The 26569-nt window shown below is 52.4% G+C and overlaps 2 protein-coding genes across 2 annotated transcripts; both read left to right on the forward strand.

Moving 5' to 3' along the window:
* The first annotated feature begins 5754 nt into the window (after positions 1 to 5754).
* LEFTY2 (left-right determination factor 2) lies at positions 5755 to 9418 on the forward strand. The gene is made up of 4 exons (XM_074316461.1): positions 5755 to 6746; positions 7143 to 7389; positions 7569 to 7811; positions 8183 to 9418. Exons 1-4 carry the CDS (start codon positions 6497 to 6499, stop codon positions 8544 to 8546), a joined length of 1104 nt encoding a protein of 367 aa, XP_074172562.1. The 5' UTR covers positions 5755 to 6496; the 3' UTR covers positions 8547 to 9418.
* Positions 9419 to 13123: 3705 nt separating this feature from the next.
* Positions 13124 to 17032, forward strand: PYCR2 (pyrroline-5-carboxylate reductase 2). The gene is made up of 7 exons (XM_019730927.2): positions 13124 to 13335; positions 13625 to 13695; positions 14710 to 14889; positions 14988 to 15209; positions 15408 to 15500; positions 15687 to 15850; positions 16410 to 17032. Exons 1-7 carry the CDS (start codon positions 13269 to 13271, stop codon positions 16573 to 16575), a joined length of 963 nt encoding a protein of 320 aa, XP_019586486.1. The 5' UTR covers positions 13124 to 13268; the 3' UTR covers positions 16576 to 17032.
* The last annotated feature ends 9537 nt before the right edge of the window (positions 17033 to 26569 follow it).

Raw genomic sequence — 26569 nt, forward strand, 5'->3', positions numbered from 1 at the left:
AGACCATGGCCATTTCATAGTCTTGTTATATGTGTTGGTTACTATTTCCCTCAGTGACTACTGTCTAAAGCTCCAGGCGCACGAAATGGAGGTTTTAGTATACTGTTTATATTTTCAAAAGCAACAAAAAGAACTAAAATTACCAATGTGTTTATTAAAAATTTGAGAGGAGGATGAAAGAAAAGGCACCTAAGCATACTGTTTATGGTTTAGGAGGTAAACAACCGGAAGTGATGTCTGAAGAGTGGGAAAGGATGGAGTGGGAGACGACTGCTTTTCATTATTAATCCTTCTTTGCTATTTGATTTCGTACCATAGATATGTCTTTGATCACACACACGCTCTTCAGAAAACTCATCAGCTCCCACCAGGAACCTCTCAGAGAGCCGAGAGATCAAGAAGCAGGCCAAATGCTCAAAGGACAGCTTCGAGTTGCATTACAGAGGAAGCAAGAAGTGTTTGCAGGAGGTGTAGGGGCTGCTTGGTGGCTGGAGTGTCACGTTCCCTAATGAACATGGTGGGGGGGGGGAGGTAAAACGTGCCAGTACCTTCTCACCAGAGTAGAGGGCAAAAGCTCGTTTCCTTTCCATGATAGCTACAGCACTGAGCTATTGATAAAATGCTTAAATTTCCGTGAAAAGGATCGTCCCAGCAGGACAGAGCTAATCCTCCAGATTTCCAAATGACTCCGTGCTCATTATTATGTATTTTGTTTACTCAGCCCGCCTTTCCAATTACCTCTCAGAATGTGGAAATCCTTCTTCCCTGATTTATCAGCCATGCTCTGGAGATGAAAGAATAGGGTAATGACTCTCGTTGTCAATACCACACCCTGTACCAATGCTTTCCTCTGGATAGGTTGGAACTTGGGCTCCACACTGATAAATCCACAGTCTGGAAAACATGATCCAACCCTGGCCTTTAAGAATTTTCCATCTTGATCCTAAAGAAAGAACAGCGTGATCCTAAAGAAAGGCCAAGGGAATCACATGAGGTCAGGCCCAGCTCTGGTCCTGACAACTCCTGGCTGTGTCTCCAAGGGCAGAGAGGCGGTCAAGGGTCTGTGGTCAGGTGAAAACAGGACATGTTACCATGTACTGATGGTATCATGCGCCTGGGCTTGTGCAAGTTCAGTGTGTCCTGGAAGTGCATAGAAGATGCAGCGTTGCTCTGGAGAAGGTGGCAGCATAGGAGACGCTTGTCACTGTCCCTACCTCTTCCAAATGTAGATATTTTTCAACTTTAAAGTTGTATGTGTTGGTTACTAGCTTCCTGAATGAATACGGGCCTTACTTTGGACTAAGATCTCATGTCTCTTAGTCCAAATTTCAAAATTTTAGCAAACAAGGGCTCCTCTATCTATCCATCCATCTATTTCTCTCGCTACTGCACTCGCCATCCTCACCCTCCTTCTCAAACCTAATGTGAGAGGAGCTTTACCATTCAGATCCTTGCACTGGGCGCCCAGCAAAGCCCACTCAGGAGGCCCGGGCTGGGGCCCAGGAATCTGTGTTTGCACAGGTTCTGCGGGTGATTCCAGGCAGAAATCACTGCCCCCTGGGACACCCCCCTGGAACAAAGCCAGATCGGGTGGAAGGTGGGAGGTGCCAGAACAAGGGTTGTGGAGCAACTGTTTGGGGGTGAGGAATGGGGAGTCACCCCAAAGCACAAGGGCAGCTGGCCCTGTGGCTCTGTGATGGCCAAGCTGTGTGGAATGACACCAGGTCAGGGAGCGCCCTGCAGAAACCGTGGAACCCTGTCCAGAGAGGACAGAGGAGGCTGAAAGGCTGGGTGACCTAATGGCTGGAGGAGAGCTGTTTGAAGTGTCCTCAGTCCTAACAGACGTGCCTGGGAGCACGGCGTTTACCTTCTTGTAGAGCATTCATGCAATTACACTTACATTATTCCCAACATAATATCTCTGCAAAAACCATCTTCACACAGTTTGAAAATCACTAACAATACAGGTTTGTAAACAGTATGGGTGTCTTTCACCATAGAAAAGCCCTGAGGGAGAGAGGTCTGATTTAGACAGCTTTGTAAGTTGTCTCCCCCCGCGCCCATTGTCAGAAGAGGCTATTTTACACATTTTCTGCTTTTCAAGCCCATCCTGACCCTGCAGACTGTCGAGGGACTCTCTTCTTCCAGACCCACAGTCAGGGGGGAGGCCTGGTTCCCTTCTCTGCATGACAAAGGGCAGCTGTCCTGACTACTGAGTCCCTTGTAAAAAGTCTCCCAATCCACATTCCTGGTCTTCCTTTGGCCATGAGCTAATTGCCCAATTATTTTATTTCTCCAGCAAAACTTCAGTCTGCCCGGAATCCACATTCAGGACCAGGAGCCTGTGTCCAGGAAGCCGCAGGAGTCTGGAGATTTGTCCTCTGTCTGTCTGCTTTTCACACCTGCCCAGCAGCCCAGTCCAGCCCCAATCCTGGAATAACTGGGTCCCCAACTGCCGGGGGCTGATGGGGGCCTCCCTCCGGCTTCAGGGGGTCAAGCAGACTGTGTACTGGAAATAGCTTGAGGGTGTTGGAAGTGCCTTAGGGCTGGGAATCCGAAGACCTGACTGTATGCAAGCGTCCATCAACTGTGTGAGCTGGGGGACAGTTGTCATGACCTCTCTGAGCCTTGGTTTTCTTAGCTCTAAAAACTGAGGGCAGGACAATGGCCTAAACAGTCCATTTCAGCTCCGATTCTACAGAGAATCAGAATCATTCGTATACTAAATCCTCATTGAACATTGTCGGTAGGTTCTCAGAAACTGTGACTTGGAGTGAAACGACATATAAAGAAACCAAGCTTACCAAAAGCTAATGGATAGAAACTAGAGTTAAGTTGCTACCGCATATTTCTGGTCACAAAAACATCACCGCACTTCTAAATAAAGACCCCCAAAAACTTCTAATATTAAACGTTGAACTAAATGGGAGCTATACACACATGGAAGAAAGATGAATAAAAACAAGTAAGATCATTATTTTCCAACCTGCTTACTTCAGTTCAGGGTCTTTGGGTGGCTGCAGCCTCTCCAGGCAGCTCAGGGCACAAGGAGGGACCCATCCTGCATGGCGCCCTCTTCCATCACAGGGCCACCCACACCCACATCCACATTCACTCGTACTGAGGCAATGCGGACACGCTGATTCACTCAGCTGCACATCGTTGGGATGTAGGAGGAACCTGGAATCCCCAGAGAAAACCCACGCAGACGTGGGGGAGGACGTGCAAACCCACACAGAATGTGCAAAGAAAGGACGTTGAATGAAATGCAATTATTCGAACACTTGCTGTAGAATCATTTCCCTCTGATTCTACAAGGTACAGAGGGAAGTACGACGATGGGGCACATGGCGGGGTGTGAAACGCTCCCAGGCTCTGCCTCCTTAGGGGAGGCCTCCAAGATTGGCACGTGTTCTCAGTTTCCCGGTGGAGGACCAGCTGCCCGGGCTGTCAGGCCCTTCGGAGCTCCTGCACCGGCCCAGAAGCCCATCCCGCTGGACTGGTCCTCAGTCAGGCGCCGGATGCTGACTGGGCCGTTCCAGTCTCCACTGAGGATTCGGCTCCGGAGCAGGCTCTGTGCGGGGAGGCCCGGCCCGGAGGACCAGCGCGACATCTGGGGCTCAGGGTGGCAGAGAAGCCAGCAGAGGAGAGTCTTTCCACTTGACATTCTGCTCTGGAAAATGAAGCTTCAGTTTAACTCGTCTGATACCCCAGGTGTGGAAGGGGGTCCTGACCAGCCGGGACACCCACGGGTCCTCAGCCCTGAGGCTGCTCCTTAGTGGGAGGAGCCATGCGTGGGCACACAGCGCGCAGGCAGGGGCCTGGCCTCCCTCCGCCTTTGACTGCAGGTTCCTGGTTAACCATCACAGGCCTCATTGTGAGGTTTCACCCCAGGGAGCTCCTGGGGGTCTAAATGTTGGGGACCTGGCGAGGAGGGTCATGGCAGGCAAGGGCAGCCTGGGTGTTATATCCGTGGCACCAGCCTGGCCAGTGATAAGCCACAGGGCTTCCTCTCACCCAGTGGCCAGGGGGTGGACTTTACATATTTATGGAACACCAGCCCAGAACAGCTTTCAGGACTAAGGGCCACAGGTCCCAGGTTGCCTGTAAATGTGACACTTCTGCACCTTTTGGCCTGACTTGAGGCCCAAATGTTTGCATCAAGTAAGTCCTTTCCCTGTTAATCATCACTTGCAAAGAAAAGCAACAGCTATGCTTTTGAAGACGGTTACACTTGTCACAGAGAGAGCAGGAGGGCCTGTTGGGGCCTGACGCAGAGGTGGCGCCTTATATTTCTGGGATTTTCAAACTCTGTGAGATATGAGCCCCAAAATGGGATTTGAATTTCTCCTTGTGAATTACACAGATTCTGTGGAAATAAAGGAGGGGGAGGAAAGGAAAGGGGAGCAGGAAGCAGCAAAGGTCACCAGTCTGTCACCTCGAGATTCTTCTCCGGGGATCAGCTGTCAGGATTTTTGTATTTCCTCTTACCTTGTCCTGTACGTGTTTGGCTGTTTCCTTCCCTTCGAACAACCCTAGCTCTGGCACTTCCCAGCTACCTGATCTTGGGCAAGTCAGGTAACGGTTTTATGCCTCAGTTTTGTCATCTATGAAATGGGAACATTAAAGGCACATTGCTCTGAGGGTAAAGGGTTAGTGTATGTAAAACACTCAGAACAGCCCATAAGCACTATTAGCCATGATGATATCAGTGGTATTATTATTCCCCCCCTTCCAAGAATTCTAAGCCCCTGTCCCCTATTCACTACTAAAAGCCCTTTATGCATATGCATATAGTGGCAATTTGTGCATGATGTCCCTGGGTTCTCATCCAGGGGAAATCTAACGTTTGAGCACCAGAAGTTTCTCTCTTCCTCTGCCTGGGATGTGTGAGGAGCACAGCGGCAGGGGGATGGCCCGAGAGCCCTGTCAGCGACACAGCATACCTACAGAGGAGGCCGAGTGTCCCCCGTCGGCTGGAAAGGGGCAGAGGGGGTGCTCCTTGCCCACTGGGCCCCTTGGCTCTCACCCAGAGTCCTGTCCCCACCTCCCACAGATAGAACACGGGAAGTGAACCTGCTGAGTTTTGGGAATGGCTTCCTCTGCACATCCTTAATCCCCTGCAGTGATCTCCTGACCCCTTGCTTGCTGAGTGAGCCCGGGCAGCATCCTCCACCGGGTGGTGTTCTGACTTCACATCCGGAAGATCTCCGGGGTGGGGGGTGGATGCTGACACCTGCCTCCTAGGGTTGTTGTGAATACAAGACCAGAGCGTAGAACAGTGCCTGGCACACAGTGAGCACTCAAGAAACGATTGCTCTTCTGGTTGCTGCCGTTTTTTAAAAGCCACATTGGGCGGATAATGACAGCAAACTCTTATATGGGCTTCCTATGCACCAGGCCCTGGGCTAAATATCTTACCTGTGTTAACTCATTTAATCTTCATACTAGTCCTAGGAAGTAGACCCGATATTATCACCCCCTCCTTTAGATGAGCAAACTGAGGCACTGAGTAGTTAAGGAACTTGCTAGCAGGTCAAACAGCCAGCAGGCAGCAGGCCCATATTTGAACCCAGCCAGTTTAAAATGTGTGTTTGAGGAGATAGGGGCAGCTCCCACTCACGCCGACGTGCCCAGTACCTGTGGCTTTGGACAGGACATGACTCTGGGCAGCTCGGACCTGTGTTTTCCAGCTTCCTGTCCCTCGAGCCTTGTCTGGGCATGATGTGGGCCAGAACTGAGTGCTGGTGGCCAGGCTCCCTGTACGACGTGCTCCTCTGAAGGATGCCACGCCTCAGGGAATCTCTCACTCTGCAGGAGAGTGGGTGTAAGGACACTGCAAAATCCCTGGCACTGCCAGGAGCTGAGCTGCCAGATTTCCTGTCCTGACAGTGTCTAGCTTCCTTCTGTCACAAAGGAGGACAAGGTCCCCTGTGAGACTGTGGAGAGGAGAGGAGGGGAGGAGGACTTTCAGGGACTGAAGAATGGAGGGAGATGATTCAAGGGGCTTTTGTGGAAGTGCCTGGAACAGGCAGAGATGCAGGATACTTCCCCTCCTGCCTTCTCAGTGAAGAAACCTAGACCCAGAAAAAGAGACTGAAATGGTTGGGTTGTGAGACTCTTTTTTTTCACGGAATAGGCTCGCTTTTTCATAGACTAGGACCAGGGTAGGGCCAGGGAAATTCAACAGGCACTGTATTTATTTCTGACCTGCCGGACAGCAGTGGCCAGAGCCCCAGGACTGTGTGGCATCCAGACAGCCTTTGTGCCCTTTCTAGACAGCCCCCCTCCTGGGGGCGCAGGGACCTGTCTGGCCACTGAGCTCCCAGTAGGGCGAGGGGTGTGACCTCCCTCCCTCCCTCCCTCCCACCACCCAGGCCCAGCCCAGGGCTGGCTATAAAGCTGGCCCAGCCTGGCTCTCAGCACGCCCCGCTGGGACCATCCTGGAGCCTCCTCAGGGGACACGCCTGCTCTGTTCCTCCTTCTGAGCAGCACCATGAGGTCCCTGTGGCTCTGCTGGGCACTCTGGTCGCTGCCCCTGACCCACCCCGGGGCGGCCATGACCGAAGAGCAGATCCTGGGCAGCCTGCTGCAGCAGCTGCATCTCAGGGAGGTGCCCGTGCTGGGCAAGGGCGACGTGGAGGAGCTGGTCATCCCTGCCCACGTGAGGGCCCAGTACGTGGCCCTGCTGAAGCGCAGCCACGGGGCCCCCTCCCGGGGGAAGAGGTTCAGCCAGAACTTCCGAGGTGAGACCCTCGCTCCTTGCTGCTCCCTGGGCCTGGGTGTGGGTGGGGGGCTAAGACTGGATGTGCCCATCTGGGGAAGCTGTCTGGGGCCCCTGTCTGGGCCTGGGCTCATCCCCTTGGTGCCCAGAGCGAGACCCAGGTGCCCCAAGGTGAGGACTCTGATCTTTAACATCTCTGCTGACCTGTTAGCTCAGGGCCCTAGGCTGCCCCTTCCTGCTGGTGGAGATCGTTGCAAATAAGACCACAGACCCGAGGGGATTTGTAGGTAACCAGGCTTGGCCCAGGGAGACAGAACAGGGGCCGTTCCCTTGCCACCTGGCTGCCACGTCTGTGGCCCTGCCACCCTCAGAGCTCCCCTGCCTGGAGAGGCCCTGCTGACCCTGCACGTGTCCCCAGAGGTGGCCGGCAGGTTCCTGGTGTCCGAGGCCTCCACGCACTTGCTGGTGTTCCGCATGGAGCAGCGGCTGCCCCCCAACAGCGAGCTGGTGCAGGCCGTGCTGCGCCTCTTCCAGGAGCCTGTCCCCAAGGCTGCGCTCCGCAGGCACCAGCTGCTCTCCCCACGCAGCGACCAGGCTCGGGTCACCATCCAGTGGCTGCACGTCCGAGAGGACGGCTCTAATCGCACCTCGCTCATCGACTCCAGGTGGGGAGGTCACGGCTGGGCTGTGTGTGGGGGGAGGGCAGAGGACAAGGGGGCAGAAGTGGGGAGAGGGGCGTGGGTCCTGTCTGAACCACCCTGGGAGGGGGATGGGATGGGGGTGAGAGCGGCTCCCCCAGCCCCCACCTCACAGCGAGGGTCTCCGTCTCCATGTGGTGTCACAGGCTGGTGTCCATCCACGAGAGCGGCTGGAAGGCCTTTGACGTGACAGAGGCCGTGAACTTCTGGCAGCAGCTGAGCCGACCTCGGCAGCCGCTGCTGCTGCAGGTGTCGGTACAGAGGGAGCACCTGGGCCCGCTGGCCTCCAGCGCCCACGAGCTGGTCCACTTCGCCGCCCAGGGGCCGGCGGGCGCCAGGCAGGGCGAGCCCCAGCTGGAGCTGCACACCCTGGACCTCAGGGACTACGGGTAGGCGCTGTGGGTCAAAGGTCAACAAGACAAATACGAAGTGAAATTGAGATAGAAATGGGCACCTTTTCTTTTCTCGAAGTGCTTTGGGAATGAATGAATATATAAACCTCCTTAGACTCTTAGAAGTAATAGCACTTATTATTTAGGTTATCACTTAGATCACTTATTATTATTATGTTATTAATAATATCACGTATTATTTTAAGTTATTTCTAGGTATCCATCCTTATCATAAATAATCCAGCTTTTTTTACATGAGAGACGGACCCTAATCTCCTCCCCCAGGGGCCCCCCTAGGCCCCACCCTGGGTCCCCTGACCTCAGCCTTCCCAGCTGACCTCGGACTCTGCCTCTCCTTGCCCCCACAGAGCTCAGGACAATTGTGACCCTGAGGCCCCGGTGACCCAGGGCACGCGCTGCTGCCGCCAAGAGATGTACATTGACCTGCAGGGGATGAAGTGGGCTGAGAACTGGGTCCTGGAGCCCCCGGGCTTCCTGGCCTACGAGTGTGTGGGCACCTGCCAGCAGCCCCCGGAGACTCTGACCTTCAAGTGGCCGTTTCTGGGGCCGCGGCAGTGCATTGCCTCGGAGACGACCTCGCTGCCCATGATTGTCAGCGTCAAGGAGGGAGGCAAGCCCCGGGCCCAGGTGGTCAGCCTGCCCAACATGAGGGTGCAGAAGTGCAGCTGTGCCTCAGATGGGGCGCCCGTGCCAAGGAAGCTGGAGCCGTAGGTGCTGGGAGGAGCCACTGAGGCCTCTGTCTAAACACGTGCACCGAAGCAGGTCTTAATATAGGTTTTAGTTTTCTACTTAGCAGGTACCCCTGCCCCAATTAGTGCACCTAGTTTACCTTTCCGAGTGTCCTTCCATTTCTTGTCCTCCTGTCCATCACCCTAAGCACTTACAAGAGTAACTACTGCCACTCAGGGTTGCTGAGTAGGAAGTCCCAGCCCACTTGTTAGCGGACATAGCTGAGCATGGACAGATTGTTGGCTGGGAGCTTCTGTTTGCTGGCAAATGCTCAACTGAGTATGGGACAACACACCCTACGATAAGAACTGGGGGAAAAGAACGGATTTACTCTATAACATGATGAATTAAAGCAAAACCAAAAAAATCCCAATGTTTCTCCTCAATAGAGAGGATGTCTAAAAAAGAACCTCCAGCTCCCAAAACGTGGACTTTCATAAACATACCGGGATCCGGGGTCCCCTCAGAGGGGCCTTGGAGGGAGGATGAAGAGCGTCAGGCTGGGGCAGTGGACAGGGAATCAGGATGCCTGGTTTCTGGATGTAACAGGGCTACAAGCTGTGACCTCAAGCAAATGCAGAAGTCTTTGGGCCACCATATCCTTGTAAAAATGAGGAGGTGGGATTCAACTCTAAGATGGCACTGCCCTGGGGATCAGACAGCCCTAACCTCACCCCCTCCTCTGCAGGTGGAGCATCGTCTGTGCCTATTGAGTTACTTCCCCCACTGTTTTAGAGAACTTATCACCAGTTAACACCACATGTACTTATGACTTTTCTTTTATTATTATTATTTAGTAAAAAAACAATTGAACGTAGATAATCTGCTGAAATAAAAGTGATGTTTCACTCCTCTGTCTCTGTATTTAATTTCGAGTATTTAATAATCTCTATATTTAATTTCTCCTTTACATAGGAGAAGGGAGGAACAATAGGGAATGAGAGCAACATAATGATCTGAAGAAAGGGGAACCCCCAAGGACCCCCAACTTCTGGAGGTGCTGAAGACAGCAATAACTCAATTTAGAATTTATTTTCATTTATACTATTTATATCCCTTCCCCAACTCTCATCCCCAAAATAGTATTGTAAACAATCACTCATATGTTACCTCTTTAGAGAGCACTTCAATCCTTGCAATAGTGGCTATGGGGACACAGAAGGGGGTGACAGTCGTGTGGTGAGCAAGCTAACATCTACTGAGCATTCACAATGAACCAGAGACCAGTGCTAGGCAATTTCATACACATTACATCACTTAATTCTTGCAATTATCCCTTGAGGTAGCTGATATTACTCCCATTTCTCAGATGAAAAAATCAAGACCGAGGCAACACAAATCTGTTGAATCTCTACCCCATGGAATGAGTTCTAAGCTCCTTCCCACCCCACACACCAGTAAGTGTGCCCTGCTGATGACACAGGCATTAGGTTAACATGTCATTTGGAAGCTGCCACATCTGGCAATTCCCCTACACTTACCTTTCCCAGTCAGCTGGGTTTCCCTATGCCTGACCATTGAAGTTCATGGACTCTCTTTTGACCGACAGTGCTAATTAATAGCATCTGAATAGTTGAGGGAAAACTGGTGCTAGTCTATGGAGAGTCAGCATTTGAAGACATGGCAAGAATATTGTTCATAGAGGGAGAGGATTTGGCTCTGACTTGTACGTGGCTAGATCATCTCCATAAGGCATCAGAGTGAAGCCTTCCCACTTGGGCTGCTGTGAGAACTGGGGCGTACTGTTGCTTTCTCTACAAGGAGGGTATCAGTATCATCTGAAGGATTCCAACTATTCAGTGGCTCTAAGAGGTCTGTGGTCTCCCAGTCACATGCAGTCAGTAGCAAGGATGGGCCAGCTCACACCGTCCACGTGAGCTCAAACACCCAGGAGATTGGCTTCATTTCACAATGTAAGGATGTGCTCATTAGCACAGGAAGACAGTGAGGTGGGCAGAATGTTCTCCCCAATTATATCCACGCTCTCTTAATGCTTGGAATCTGTGGCTATGTTAGGTGACGTGGCAAAAGGGACTTGGCAGATGTCATTAAGTCTCTAGACCTTAAAATAGGGAGAGTATCTTGGATTATACAGGTGTACCCCATCTAATCACGTGATCCCTTCAGAGAACTTTCTCTGGCTGGAGGCAGGAGAGGAGGCAGAAGGGGAGGGCAGAGAGATTTGAAGTGTAAGAAGGACTCAATCTACCACTGCTCTTTTAAAGATGAAGGGGACCAGTAACCAAGAAATCTGAGTGGCCTCTAGAAGCTGAGAACAATTCCTGGCTGACAGCCAGTAAGGAAAGGAGACCTCAGTCCTACAGTCATATGGAACTGAATTCTGCTGACAACATGGATGAGTCTGGAAGCTGAGGCTGCTCCGGAGCCTCCAGGTAAGAACTCAGATCAGCTGACACCTTGATTTGACCTATGGGACCTGCAGCAGAGAGACCAGCAGGGCCCACTCTGCTGGAAAGGGAGAGGGGGCAGGACGTGGGGGAGTGAGAAGGGAGGAGGGCAGGAGCAGCTGAACCCATCTGACTGGTAGGTGAGAGGATTGGAGGAGCAGGTGAAGGTGGGCAGTCCTGGAGGCTTTGTGAACGTTCCCATTTCCTTTTTGGACTTCTCTGTCTGTTCAGATGGAGGAAGAGGATAGATACAGTGGGCCCTCAAGAAGACAGGTGTTGACACAGAGAGTATCTGTCCATGGCAGGATAGCAGTACCAGGCTGGGGCTCTCCTTGAGGGTGTATCCTAAACGGCTGGGTGGGGAGAACGGGCCTTTCCTCTTCTCATCTATCTCATCCATCCAGCACTTCAGCCCAAAGGGAATTCACAGGAGTCAGATGTAATTGCCAAGGCAGCCATGGCAGAGGCCACGGTGCCAGTGAAATAGGCTTTTAGAGTCAGCAAGGTTATCATAAGAGAATAAAATGAGTTTGCCTACAATTAAAATATATAACACCACTTGGTACACATAAACTTTAAACTTTGGAGAGGAAAAAATAATAGATCTCAAAATACCACAAAAAGTAACCAGTTTCTGGGCAGTGGCTCACATGTCCAAGCTTAGTCAGGAGGACCAGTGCCTTGGCTGTGCCCTCTCCAGTGTGGCCTGCCCTGGCTGGGGATCAAGCCAGCACTGGAGTCACCAGCATGGCCTTTCCTAAGCCCTGTAGTCTTCCTTCTTTTTCACCTCTACTCCTGGAAGCTGAGACAGGAGATAACAAGGCAAGCAAGTAAGGGATGGATGTGTGTAAGGAGTCTGATAGGAGACACCATTGTCTCAAACACTCCACTCCACTCCACCCCAACACACACACACACACACACACACACACGGACTTCCGTGTTTTGTTCACAGCTGTGCCCCAGAACCTGGCTCAATAAATATCTATTGAATGGATAAATGAACCTAATGTGGATGTCTGGGAGAATGGTTAAATCAGTGCGGTGCCTGTGGCACACCAATGGAATGCTGAGTAGTCACTAAAATCTTGTTTTAAGTAACTCTGCAGTGACATTGGAAAATGCTTATTACATATGTAGTATAGAAATTTGAAAACTATATGTGTATCATTTATTTCCAATGATGGAAAAAGTATATATGCATGGGAAATAATGCATGGAAATACACCAAAAATATTTGTAAGAAACTGTCGTTAGGAAGTATGATTATAGGTGATTTTGACTTTCTTTTACTTTTTTTTGGATTTTCCAAATTTTCCTCAACATGCATGTATTACTTTTCAAATCTGAAAAAGCCATACAAATATTATTTTGCTTAATAATAAACATTTGGTCCTCACTTTTAGGGGTGCAGAAACAGAGCACCTGGGTACCGTACTTCCTCAGGAATGTGATCAGTTAGAAGAAAATCGCAGACAGCGGCCCTCTGCTGGGGGTGGGGGTGTGAATACGGAAAGGACTAGGAAAACCGATGGAAAGACGGCGGAGGAAGTAATACTTTAGCTAGACCCTAGGGAGCCAATCAGTTCCTAAACGGAGGAACTGACCCTATTTGCAAACCATTAATAGTTAAGACCCATTCGCGTGAACAATGCAAGTTCAAGTGAATCACCGCGGCTGCCCCTGCCGCCTCCGGCTTGGGCCTGGAGGAAGCGGACTGAATCCCGGGGCACACCGAGGCCCCTGGCTCGGAGCCCACGGTCTCCACGATTTTGTCTGAACCGCTGGCGGTGGGGGGCGGTGGGGGGTGGACACACTCATCCCCTCAAATAGGCAACCTGCAGAACTCCTCTGGCTCACAACGGGCAGCTGATGGCCCGCGCCAGAAATGATGTTAGCTAGACCTCAGCTCGGCCTCAGCCCCCAGCCCCGGAGGTGTGAGAACCGGGATCCCGGGCCGGCGGCGTACGGTCCCAAGCGAGGCGAGGATCCCGGCTTCCGGGCTTCGACTCTGAGGTTCCGCGCGCCAATCCCGTGCACAGGAGGCGGGCGCACAGCCCCGACTTGGCCTCGGATTGGCCGCCTGGGCGGGGCGGGGCCATGTGTGGGCCTGCGGCGGGGTCTGAGTGCCGGGGGGTAGCGCGATCCGGCCGGAAGCTGCAGGAAGTTCCCTGGATCTGGCTGCCGAGGCGCGTGTGCGCTGGACTCTCGCACCCTCCACTTTTCCCTTACGGTGTCTCGGGGTCCGCGTTGAGTGGATTTCTGCGGCTGCCGGGAAGACGCCGAGCCCGGGACCATGAGCGTGGGCTTCATCGGCGCGGGCCAGCTGGCCTGTGCCCTGGTGCGGGGCTTCACGGCCGCAGGTGAGCGAGTGGAGGCGGGAGGCAGGTGCGCGTGCGGCCCCGAGCCCAGTCTGCGAACCGCCCCCCACGCCACGAATGAATGAATGAATGAATGAAGAAAGGGCTTATCTGCGTCTGGTGGGGGAGGTCTGTTAAGGAGCAAGAGCGTCTTCTGTCGGTGTAAGGGATTGAGGGAGCAGAGGGAGACAGGCACCGTTAGCGGTGGCGGGTTTTGGTTCCGCTTTCCGAGGGAAAGCGTGGGAACGAGGAGGGCCATGATCCCCGGTTGAAAAGCCCCTGTCTGCGGCAGGCATCTTGTCGGCTCACAAGATAATAGCCAGCTCCCCGGAAATGGACCTGCCCACGGTGTCTGCACTTAGGGTAAGTGGGGCATAGGGGTGTGGGGAAAAGGGTGGAGACCCAGAAGGAGGCCCGATGCACTGCGCTGCTGAGGTGTAGGCTGCGGTGCTGACCTCCCCGCTAGGACCATCGCCGTCCTCCTGTACCATCCCAGGCGCGGCTCTATGGTGGGAACTTCCAGACAAACAGACTGGGGGTCAAATCCAGGCGCTCGGGTGATTAGACGTTTAATTGAGGTATTTCTCTATGGAAAGCACCTGGCACATAGTAGGTACCCAGTACATATTTGTTTGGCGTTGTGGACTAGCTGTGTGACCTTCAGGTACTCTGAGCCTCCGTTTCCTCATTAATAAAATGGGAGGCCACAGTAGCCACTTTGCTATTGAGTTATTCTGAGGCATGAATGAACGTGTTGGGAAAGAATCTGGCAAGTTAGTTGTTCCTGTCTCAAGAAAGAATATCCCAAGTCTTCACCTAAAACCTGGGCAGTGTCACCTGTCTGATGAGGCAGGTGACAGGCAGTGTCTGTGTCTAGGATGGCTGGTGTTCCTAGCACTGGAGAGCCCTGCTTCTCGATTTGGAGTCCTAGAGGGATGGGTGTCCTCCAGCCCACCCTAGACCATATGGAGACCATGCAGTCTGATGAGCAAGTTTCCGGGGTTGGGATAGGGCCTGACCCAGCTCTGCTTCTGACCATTGGGCGCTAGCATTTCCCCTTTCCCTCTGCCACTTGCCAGCCATGGAGCCTCCCTGGCAGAACCGTGCCTTGGGTGCCAGGTTGGTGGGAATGTGGGACAGCCCATTCCTGGTTGCCATGGAGAAGCTTGTCCATGCCCAGCGCCTGTGCTCACTTGCCCAGTAGCAACATTGGAAAACTTGGTGCCCATGGGGGTAGGGACAGACCCTGAGAGGACAGGGCAGGGAATTCCAGGCTGAAGCAGGGACAGGACTTGGCAGGGGTTCGGCTGCTCCTTGGGCGGGTCTGGGCCTGGTGAAGCTGCCCTGTACTGTGAGCTAGGCCGTCTCCTCCTGCAGAAGTTGGGGGTGAACCTGACCCGGAACAACAAGGAGACAGTGAGACACAGCGACGTCCTGTTCCTGGCCGTGAAGCCACACATCATCCCCTTCATCCTGGACGAGATCGGGGCCGACGTCCAGGCCAGGCACATCATCGTCTCCTGTGCAGCCGGAGTCACCATCAGCTCGGTGGAGAAGGTGCCCATCTCAGCCCTGGTGCCCCTGTGTGAGGGGAGGGGTGGGTGCTAGTGGCTGCGGTGCCCTGGCAGCTCACTCGGCCCTCTTCCTTGCTCCAGAAGCTGATGGCGTTCCAGCCGGCCCCCAAAGTGATTCGCTGCATGACCAACACACCTGTGGTGGTGCGGGAGGGGGCCACCGTGTACGCCACGGGCACCCACGCCTTGGTGGAGGACGGGCAGCTCCTGGAGCAGCTCATGAGCAGTGTGGGCTTCTGCACGGAGGTGGAGGAGGACCTCATTGACGCCGTCACAGGGCTCAGCGGCAGCGGGCCTGCCTACGTGAGGCCCCCATGCTTATGCAGCCTTTTGGGGACGCAGGGGAGCAAGATGGGATGGCAGGCAGGCTTGGGGCTGTCGTCCACCCCTTGGCTGGTAGATGAGGCTGATCCTTGGCACTAGCTCCAGGCATCAGGAAAAGCAGAGCCTAAGGGATGCCCTGGGTGCCTGCTGCCCCAGGACCAATGAGTGTCTCCACAGGCGTTCATGGCCCTGGACGCGTTGGCTGATGGTGGGGTGAAGATGGGCCTGCCGCGGCGCCTAGCAGTCCGACTGGGGGCTCAGGCCTTGCTGGTCAGTATCTTGCCCCTGCATGTTCTGGACCAGGGTATGCGTTGGGGGTTCTTGTGTGTCCGTGAGCTGGGGGCAGGGGTTGGTTGCGAGGCGTAGATAGGCGTTGGGGAAGAGCAGTGGTCGTGCAGAAACCTGTCCCAAGGTGTACTGGCAGTTTGCTCCTCTCATACCCCCTTCCTGCCTTAGGGGGCTGCTAAGATGCTGCTGGACTCAGAGCAGCATCCAGGCCAGCTCAAGGACAATGTCTGCTCCCCCGGAGGCGCCACCATCCACGCCCTGCACTTCCTAGAGAGCGGGGGCTTCCGCTCCCTGCTCATCAATGCAGTTGAGGCCTCCTGCATCCGAACACGGTGGGTTGCTCTCCTCTGCCCCAGGCCCCCCAATTCCCCGCCGGTCCCTGGGCTGGGTTGCGTCTTGCAGAACCTGTCGTGTTTGGTCCCATTAGCAGGGTTGGAGTCTGTACTGTATTAATAACCATGACTTATTAGACTCTGTTTAGCTAAGAGTTTGCAGGTCTTCATTGAATTCTCCTCACAGTTCTGATGGTTGGGATTAGCTTTGGTTTATAGATGAGGAAGTTGAGACTCAGACGATTTTGCCCAGGGTCAAACAGCTAACAAGCAGTTGAGACAGGATGTAGCTTCAAGTTCATGACTCCAATCCCTGTCACTTTCCACTCTCTCTCCCGTATGATCACAGCTACCTCGTGACGCTCTCCATCTGCGTAGGAAGCCACACGTAGCTAAAGAGCACCCTGCGAAGCTTGGGGGAGTGTTTGGTGCAGGGTCTCATCTTGGGTGGTATCATGTCAGCAAAGGTTGGGGGTTATGTGGATGGGGAAACCTTGTGAAACTCTGCTCCAAGCTTTATTGCCTTCCGCCTTCAACCCCTCTCCGACTTTGTCTGCAGAGAGCTGCAGTCCATGGCAGACCAAGAAAAGATCTCCTCAGCGGCCCTCAAGAAGACCCTCCTGGACAGAGTGAAGCTGGAATCCCCCACAGTGTCCACACTGACCCCCGGCAGCTCAGGGAAGCTTCTCACGAGAAGCCCGGCCCCGGGAGGCAAAAAGGACTGAGGTAGCCTTGTCCCACTTTCTGCCCAGAGCCCTCGCCTGAAGGAGCCGTGCAGGGTGAGGCCAGATCCTTGTTACTAAACCTTAAATCTGTTCAGACCAAGAAGCCCTAGTTTCCCCTGCTGTCCCCTGCTGGAAGATACTCTGAAGGGGTGGTTGAAACTGGAAGCCAGATGTCCTGCGCACCTCCCACTGTCAGAGCCCCAGTCTGGGGAACCCCTTTTGGGGTTCTCCAGCTGGAGCCCAAAGCAGCATCAGTGTGATGCCACGTCAAGGAGATGAGAGGTACAAAACATGACGAGGGCATGTCTCTGTGAATGGAAGATGAGCAACGTTAGAATTGTCACGATGAAGCAGAAATGCACGAAATGAGACAGCTCATATTTAACTGTCACTTCATAGGGGCACCATTGAGGAAGTGCTAAGTTCAGCTGCTTTAATAAAGTTTTATGTTTTGTTACCCTGCTTTTCTTGTGCGTAATCCTAAGTCGTCATTCTAGAGAAATCAAGTCCCTGGCCAGGTGCTCCCTGCTTCTGTGGGGAGCACTAAGGACACAAATTAAGAGAAGAAATCCTCCCTGAGGGCGTCTTTATAGAAGATGCTGAAGCCTGGAGAGGGTACGCACCCCAGCTGAGCTGCTGGTCAGTGGTGGGGGCTGTCTGTGTTCTTAGCCGCCCGCTGTCCTGCCTCCCAGAAGCCAAGGCGGGGTATGCCATCCACACAGCCAGACGGGGCCTGTGATTTCCCCACGCAGGCCAGTGTGCCTGGCTCGTCTGTAGGAGCTCGCTGCCTGTGCCATTGGCATCAGCATCCGGCAACCTGGGAGATCCTACCACTTTCAACTAGGCGACCTGGGAGAGGTTACTGAGTATCTCTGACCTCAAGATTTCATCCTCCATAAATATGGTCGTGCTTCATGAAAAGGTTCTGGTGGGTGTGAAGTGAGGCCATGTGGGATTGCTCAACAGAACATCTAGAACACTGTGGACCCCTTGTCCTTCACCTCCTGCTGAGGAGGGAGGAGAGCCTTCTGTTCCTGAGTCTGGGCAGCCCTGGCTCCAACTCTAAACCTGTGAGCCCACGAGGAAGACTCAGTCCTATGGGGCCAAAGTGACCACAATAGTAAAAGCTATCATGCTACGCCCCATCACACGGCAGGCCCTTTTGCAAATCCCTTACATAAAACCTCATGCTCTTAGGAACTGGGTATAATTTAAAAGTAAGGTGATGCTCAAAGAGGTTAAGTTGCCCAAAAAGGTTCGAGTAGACCTTTCACCAAAGAGGATATACAAATGGCACATGAGCACATGAAAAGATGCTCAACACCATTAGTTATTAGGGAAATGCAACTCAAAACCCAATGAGATACCACTTCATGCTCGCTCTTAAAAAAAAAAAAGATGGTTGGCAAAAATGTGAGAAATACAAACCCTCATGTATTGCTGGTGGGGATAGAAAATGGTGCAGCTACTTTGGAAAACAGTGGCATTTCCTCAGAAGGTTAAATTGAGCACCATATGAGCCAGAAACCACCCCTAGGTATGGACTCAGGAGAATTAAAAATACATCCACACAAGTCTTGTACATGGATGTTCAGGGAAGCATTATTCATAATAGTCAAGAAGTAGAAACAACCCAAGTGTCTATCAACTGGTGAATGGATAAACAAAATGTGTTATATCCACACGATGGAATATTATTCAGCAATAAAAAGGAAGTACTGACATAGGCTACAGCGTGATGAACCTCAAAAACGATACTGATAGCAGCCAGTCACAAAAGGCCACAAATTATATGATTCCATTTATATGAAATGTCCAGAAAATGCAAATCTACAGAGACAGAGTGGTTGTCTAGGGCTGGGGTGGGACTGGGAAGAGTATGAGATTCCTGTTCGGAGTAACAGAAATGATTTAAGAGAAGATTGTGGTGATGGTTGCCCAACTATACATAGATAATCTTTGAATAATACACTTAAAGTGGGTGAATTTTATGGCATGTAAATTACACTTCATAAAGTTCCAAAACAACAAAATATGTTGCCCAAGTTTTAATTAGCTAGGAAGTGGTGCCAGGATTCCAATCCACATCTGATACCAAATCCTGTCCTCTGTACTAGGCCTGCTGGTGAGCTGTCCAAGGTGACGTAGTTAAAAGATTAAAAAATGTTTCCACTGTTCCCCACTGGCCCTGCCAGGCAGCTTCATCTGTGTCCCTAGGTGACTGTTACTAAGCAACGCTTGGAGGGACACTGGAGAGCCTGACTGCTGGCTCCTCTCCATTCTATGCCTGAGTCACAGCACAGCCTGGTGGGACCTCAGCAGGTGACAGTGTTGCCCTGACAGCCCTTCCCCTTTCTGTAACATCACACACTGCAGGGTTTCCTCTTTTCTGAGATGGAAGGCCTGGCCCATTTTCCTTGTCAAGCAGCTTCTCACGTATAACTTAAAACATAGAAACGTCCACGATAAACGAGCATGTGTTTTCCCCAGTGCCAGACACAATTATTTTGTGTACAAGACACATAATCTCATTTAATCTTTACTTGAGGAATGATGATGTTGTTATTGTTTCTGTATTTTACTGATGGGAACACTGACGGTTGTGCAAATTAGGAGCACGGCCAGTGACAGGAAAAGCCTGGGTGACTAAAACCAAGACCCGTTTTCTGAGGCACTGAACTGTCCTGCCTCCGGCGGGCATTGCCACCCTCACTGCTCTAAGGGAGGGGCTCTCCTGCTGGAATACAGGAATGACCTGAAAACCAGGCTGGGTGAGGAGTGGGGCATGTAGGCAGGGGACGCTGCTGCAGGGGCCCCTGGCAGGGGCCTGGGAAGGAACAGAGTGGGACTGGCCTCCTTACCACCTTCAGGAGGGGCAGGGACCTTGTTTTGAGAGTTACCAAGTCCCTGGGAAACCCACTCAGAGACGTAGGCAGTTTAATTTTTTCTGTTTTATAGAAGCAAATAAAACTATCATTCCTCTCTGCCTTTTGAATTAAGAGAAAGGAAAAAGAAACGAGCGTTTATGGACTTCTTTTTCCAGTACCATTGACCACATCTCCCCATCAGTCTCCCTTTGCCCCAAACAGATACATCTGTGTCTGCTAAAGCCCCTGCCCTCCAGGGTCTTGCTCACCCCACCCCTCTCCTGGGAATACCTTCCCCTTCCCTTCAGCTCCTCTGCCCCAGCTGCTGCCCTCAGCCCTTCACTGGCCCTTAGCGTCCTGGAACTTGCTCTGTTAGTTACTTTCTCATGAACACAATGCTTTGCTCTTTAGTAGTGCTTTTGAGCCGATAAGAAGCTGCTGTCACTCATCACATCCAATAGGATTCTCACAGCATCCTGGGAGGCAGGTGGGGAGCCTATAAGCAGCCCCAACTGGGAAACGAGGGGAGCTGGGGACAGGATTGCAGCCTTCGGAGTCCAGTCCAATGTCCCTCCCACTCTCACAGATGAGCTCTCGACAGCAGGTGGTTCCTAACGATGCTCCTACACGCCGGCCCACTAGGAAAGCTAGTCCTGGAAGCCCGGCTCTGTTCAGGTCCCACCGCGCTGGAAAAGGGCCCTGGCAAAGGAAAGGCTCACCTGTGCCACGAGAGGGCGCCAGGCGCTAACTAGTGAACGCCCCGGGTCACCTGCGCTGAGGACAAAATCCAGGGTGCTGCGTCCTGGGGAGAAACCGGATCAGAGACACCCGATCCAGCTCCGCGCCCCGCGTGCCAGCTGTGGCACGTGACGTCGTGTAGTCACAAAACAAAGCAGCTTAGTGTTGGTTAGAGAGGGGAGATCTTGAATCTTCTTCCTTGGAACAGCCCTTGCCCTCTGTCCCTCACCATCATCGTTGTCCCTGGTGGGAAAGGCGGGATAGCAGCCCTCCCGGCTGCCCACACACCTGGGCCTCTCCCCTGGGCGTCCAGAGCCGAGGAAGACAAGTCTTATCGAGTGCCCAGCAGGTCCAGGTTTCTTGTAGGTCGTCTGAATCAATACACAGCAGTCTTGTTCAAGAGGCCTTGCAAGTCAGATCACTTACTATGAAGCCGTCTGACCTTGGGCTAGCTATTCTCCCTCCAGGAACTTCTCTGCAGTGTGAGGACGATAGCAGTCCCCACCTGGAAGGATGCAGGCCAGGGTTAAACCTGATTCAGGACTGGGCTGGTGTCGGCAGGAGGCGAGCCCCAATAACCAAGGCTGCTGTTGATTTGATGGTAATCGTTAAGGAATCTAAGCCTCAGAGAGGTTAACTGGGAGCACAGGCCCCAAAGCCAGGACCTGGTGGAGCCAGAGTCAGCCCTGGTCTGGGTGGGCCCATGGCCTGTTCCCTGGGCACCACTGGCTCCAGACCTGGTTCTTAAACCGATTGTATTGCCTGCCTTTTTTTTATAGATTTTTTTTATGGGGAACAGTGTGTACTTCCAGGACTTTTTTCCAAGTCTAGTTGTTGTCCTTTCAGTCTTAGTTGTGGAGGGCACAGCTCAGCTACAGGTCCAGTTGCTGTTGCTAGTTGCAGGGGGCACAGCCCACCATCCCTTGCGGGAGTCGAACCAGCAACCTTGTGGTTGAGAGGACGCGCTCCAACCAACTGAGCCATCTGGGAGCTCAGCGGCAGCTCAGCTCAAGGTGCCGTGTTCAATCTTTAGTTGCAGGGGGTGCTGCCCACCATCCCTTGCAGGACTCAAGGAATCGAACTGGCAACCTCGTGGTTGAGAGCCCACTGGCCCATGTGGGAATCCAACAGGCAGCCTTCGGAGTTAGGAGCATGGAGCTCTAACCGCCTGAGCCACCAGGCTGGCACTCACCTGCCTTGTTTAATGAAGGAAAATGGAGAGGAAACTAGCATTTATTGAGCCCTGTTTCTAATCTTATTACCCTTGACTCTCCAAAATGTTCCCTCTGTCTGGCCCCCAGACCCACCTTTATCATATGCCCCGACCTACCCACCCACTGTTATTGCTCAGCCCATTTCCTCCACTGGAAATGCCTTCTCCTTGCCTTTTCTGCTCTCTAAATGTGGCGCACACTCCTCTCTCACCCAAACCTCAGAATCAGAGCTTCTGACCCTCAGCCGGCATGGGAACCACTGCCTGGCACTGACCTGGGAGCTGGACAAATGCTTGTTAAATTGAATTGAGCTGATTGTGGCCTGCAGCCAACATTCCTGGGTATCCAGGGAGATAGACCAGCAAGGTGAAGCGCTGAGAAGAATACCTGCATGATTGCCAAATAAATGTGGATTTATTTAGACCTCGTTATAGGCACATGAAATGCACATTATTCATGTATCAGGACCCTCCATGGTGTGGTGTCCATGTCCTGAGACATTCAGGGCCAACCCTGGGAAATGGGGGTCCAGGTAAAAAGGAGCCCCAGGGGACTGTGGGGGTCAGGGGGTTGGGAGGGCAGAGGGTGAAGCTGACCTTTCTATAATCTTGTACTGGCTCAGTCACATGAGGATTAAATGGGATGAGGTGTGAGAAGCGCCTGGCTCAATCTGACTTGCATGCATTTATTTATTCAGGCATTTATTCGGTCTGCACACATGAAGACTATGTGCCAGACTGTGGAGCCACAGATAAAACCAGACCTGATCTCTTCCTCCCCAGTGGGGTTTCTGATCTGGTGGGGAGAATAGATATGAAAGAGATCGCTGCAAGCTCCATACTACAAGGAGATAAGAGCTCTGATAGAGGCAGTCAAGGGTTCAGGAAGATTCGGTGAAGGAGGTGATGCTGAAGAGAGGTGAGGATAGGTCTTGAAAGATAAGACGAGTTTTCCAGATAGAGAGAGGTGGTAAAGGGCCAGGGTGGGCCTAGGAGTGACACCCTGGTGATGGTGGTGGGGACTGATGCCCAATGATAGTCTTTCACATGGCAAGAATGAAGAGGGAATGTGGGGGGAGACAGGGGGAGGAGGCTGGGTGATAGACAGGAAAGCCCAGGTGACACCGGACTGGGCCCATTGGAAGGCAGGTGCAGCCACGGGAGGGTTCTACGCAGGGAGGGATCAGGCCTATTTTTGCTTAAGAAAGAAAACTCTGGAAGCCTTGAAGAACAGTAATGTGAGTCTTGCCGCCATCTGGGTAAAAGATGAGAGAGGCCAGTTGAAGAGGGTAATCCACAAGGCATAAGGACGCCCCTTTCCCCCAACACATCCCCGTATAGTGTAATTGATTGTTTACAAATCAGTGTGTGTAAATTGATCAGCTGAAGCAGATAAGCTGAAGCCCCTCTGGCCCACAGCCTTTCCGCTTGTGTGCTCAGCCCAGCACAGTGGCTGTGGGTTAGCAGATAGGTGAGTAAGTAGGTGCTTGTGGGGATTGTTGAGCTAATGAAGCAAACAAACCCATGAGATAGGGACAGGTGAAGGGGAGCAGGTGTGGCAGCCAGGCCACGGTCTCAGCTTGATGACTATTAACTGACCAGAGAAATACTAGAAGGAGGTCAGGTTTGTGACAAATAATAAAAATAACAGCTGCCATTTATTAAGAGTGAAATACAGGTCAAAACCGGAGCTAGGCCCTTTATACACCTTCCCAGATCCTCACAAACAACCTTGTTGAGTGGGTGTTTGACAAATGAGAAAACTGAGCCCCTCCGCTTTGCCCAGGGCCGGGGTGAGCAACAGTAGAGGCCAGCGCCCATGCTCACCCCATTCTGCCACCCCTTCCAGTGGGGTGCGACCCCTGAGGAGCAGGTGAGGACAGAGGCTGGGCCTCTCAAGAGTCTGGAGGCCCAGGTGAGGATTTGTAACCTGGCACCATGAGTTAGAGCTGAGTAGAATGAGAGTTTTGGGGACACCTGTGTGAGAAGAGCAGCTAGGGCTGCTGTCACAAAGTACCACACAGATTGGGGCCTGTAGGGAAAATAGCCTTGGTCAGGCTCCCTCCCCGACCAGCTGCTGGCTCTGACCCGGCCACCTGCCTGTCCGAGATGATGGAACGCAGTGCAGGCACCATCCATCTGAAAGATATTCTCTTACATAAGCACCCTGGCTGTACGCCACCTTTGTCTCTGCATGGTTTAAAGGTGTCCGGCTGTTTCACGAGGTGGGCAGCTGAGACATGATGGGGGCTGCTGGCTGTATCCGACAACGGGGCTGATTGAGCCCCATACGCCTGAATAAAGTATGTCTACTTTGCCTTCAGCTCCACGCATTTTCTTCCAGCTCCCCGAGGCGCTCACACTTTACCCCCGAGACTCAACCCTCCCAGACCGGGCCCTAAGCAATAGACATTTATTGTCTCACAATTCTGGAAGCTGGAAGCCTAAGACCCAGGTGTCGGCAGGGTGGGTTTCTTCCTGAGCTTCTCTCCTTGGCTTGTAGCGGGGCACCTTTTCCTGCGTCCTCACGCGGCGTTCCCTGTGTCTGTGTCCTAATCTGCTCCTCTCACAAGGACACCAGTCATACCGGATTATGGCCCGTCCATGAAGACCTCATTGTAACTGAACATCATTGTAACTGAATTACCTCTTTAAAGTCCCTACCTCCAAATACAGATGCATTCTGAGGTACTGGGGGTGAGGGCTCCACTATATGAATTTGGGGGGACACAGTTCAGCCCATAAGAGGCAGAGTCTGGGGATTATGAAGGTTAAGAGCAGAGGGGAAGGACCAGAGAGAGCTTGTGAGAAGGGGAGAGGTGGTCTGGGGAGTAAATCCAGGAGCTCCTGGGACAAGGGTGAAATAGACCCGAGGCTGGCAATGATGGAGGCTCCACGTGATCCGAGTGAGAAGGGCTGGGGGTGAACACGGCTGGGTTCCTGAAGCCAGAACTTTGAGAAATGGAAGGATGCTCAGAAGAAGAGGATGGGGCTGCAGTGGCCACCTCTCCCTGTAAAAGCATCAGTCAGACGTGCCTTAGAGGAAGGCCAGTGTGGCCGTGGAGGGCACCGCTGGTCATTGCCAGCCAGGGCTGTGGTGTCTTCATCAGAGATAGTGAGGCCACTCCCCAGAGCTGCGGGGTGGGGGTTCCTGCTGCACTGAGTGCTTCCCTGCAGGGGTGACCAGCTGGAAGTCCAGGCCACAGGGAAGCAGAGCGTCCAGGTGTGTCCTCCCCCATCAGTGCATAGGGTCTGCTTCAGGCCCGTCCATACCCTGCATGGAGGTTGTCCTGGGCACCCCTGAGCTGCTGAGGGCAGGACCCAGAACCCCAGTCCAATACACACTTGTGACCCTCTGTGAACTCTCCTCATCCTGCCCATCTCTGAAGGGGCCAGTTTTGTTTCTTTTCTTGCCCTATGCTATTCACGTCTGGAATCTACTACAGCTGCTCCCTGCACAGACCATGGGACCCTGGCCTGTAAGATGGGAAAAGCCGGGCCCTGTTCTCGGACACATGCTTGGGGGCTTCCAAGGGACCTGGCGGGAAGACCCTGCCTTTCCATTAAAACCCAAACAAAACCATTTCCCGGGACCACCGCGAGCCTGCTCTGTGGTCCTGGTGCAGTTAAAGAGTCCCAAGTCCTAAGTGCTGCCCTTGGCCAGCTTGTAGTCAGGGAAGGGATCGCACACACACTCACACATGCGTGCACACACACACATGTGCGCACACACACACGTGAACACCCCCAGAGGATGCTTCTGTTTTACTCAATTGCTGCTGACACTGAACTAACACATCTTAGAATCTTCTTATGGAAAACAGTAAAAATGGTCGTGTAGGTTAAATCCCTCATTGTTTAGAGAGGTCCTGGCTGCCTAAGATCACACAGCTGGTGGGCCTGAGTCACGCAGCTTCCCTTAGCTCCTGCTGGAGCAGTGAAGGCCCGCTCCCGGCCTACCTTTGTCAATGCTGACCTACAAACAAGCACTGGATACGCTCCCCGCTCCCTCCTCTGGGCCCTGCACCCTGGTGCTTTGATCCCAGGTGGGGTCTCTGACCTGCTCCACAGTCTCCATCCTTTTTCAGGGGCCCCTGGGCAGGGAGATGAGAGGCTGGTCTCAGGGAGGGAGGGGACCAGCTCCCTCCCTCACTTGACATGTTATTCCATTTTTAATTACACAGCCAAGGCAGCACAGCCTCCCAGGCTGAGTCAGAAGTAGTTAGCTTTTTAATTTGATTTTTATTCTCCCAAAGGAAAGACTTGGGGGCCCACTGCACAACACATGCAGGGGTGAGGGGCTCAGTAGCCTGGAGCTGGAGATGTGGGGGGTCCTGTGACCCAGACATTTGACTCTAGCCTGGCTAGAATTTGGTGTTGTCAGTGTTTGATATATTGGTCTTTCTAATAGTGGGTAGTGGTATCTCATTGCTGTTTTAATTTGCATTTCCCTGATATCATACGATGTTGAATATTTTTTCATCTACTTATTTTCCATCTGTGTATCTTTTGTGGTGAGGTATCTGGATCTTTTGCCTATGTTTTAATTGGGTTGTTCATTTTCTTATTGTTGAGTGTTAAGAGTTCTTGGTATATTTTGGATAAGAGTCCTTTATCAAATTTGTCTTTTACAAATGTTTTCTCCCAGTCTGTGGCTTGTCTTCTCATTTTCTCTACAGTGTTTTTTGCAGTTTTTAAATTTAATGAAGTTCAGCTTATCCATTATTTCTTTTATGGATCGTGCCTGTGGTGTTGTATCTAAAAAGTCATCGCCAAACCCACGTTCATCTAGATTTTCTCCTTCTAAGAGTTACCTTCTAGATGTTACCTTCTAAGAGTTTTATAGCTTTGCATTTTATATTTAGGTCTACGATCCATTCTGAGTTAATTTTTGGAGGGTTTGAATGAATAGAGTGCATCAGATTAAAGTTTGTCAAAGATTACTATTGGCTCTGGAGGTGGGGAATGGAGCAGGAAGATGGCAGTCGCAGGTGCCCAGACAAGTGATGGAAGGTCACAGATGGATACGATTAATTTTGCAGTGAGACCAACAGGATTTGCCAGGAATTGACTCTGAAGGATGTGGGATAAGAATCAAGAGTGACCCCGAGGTCTGGAGGCCTAGGTGGGTGTAGGGTGGCGCCATGTGCTGAGATGGGAACAGGTAGGGGTGTAA

This window comes from Rhinolophus sinicus, linkage group LG12 (assembly GCF_036562045.2).
Source record: "Rhinolophus sinicus isolate RSC01 linkage group LG12, ASM3656204v1, whole genome shotgun sequence".
Lineage (NCBI taxonomy): Eukaryota > Metazoa > Chordata > Mammalia > Chiroptera > Rhinolophidae > Rhinolophus > Rhinolophus sinicus.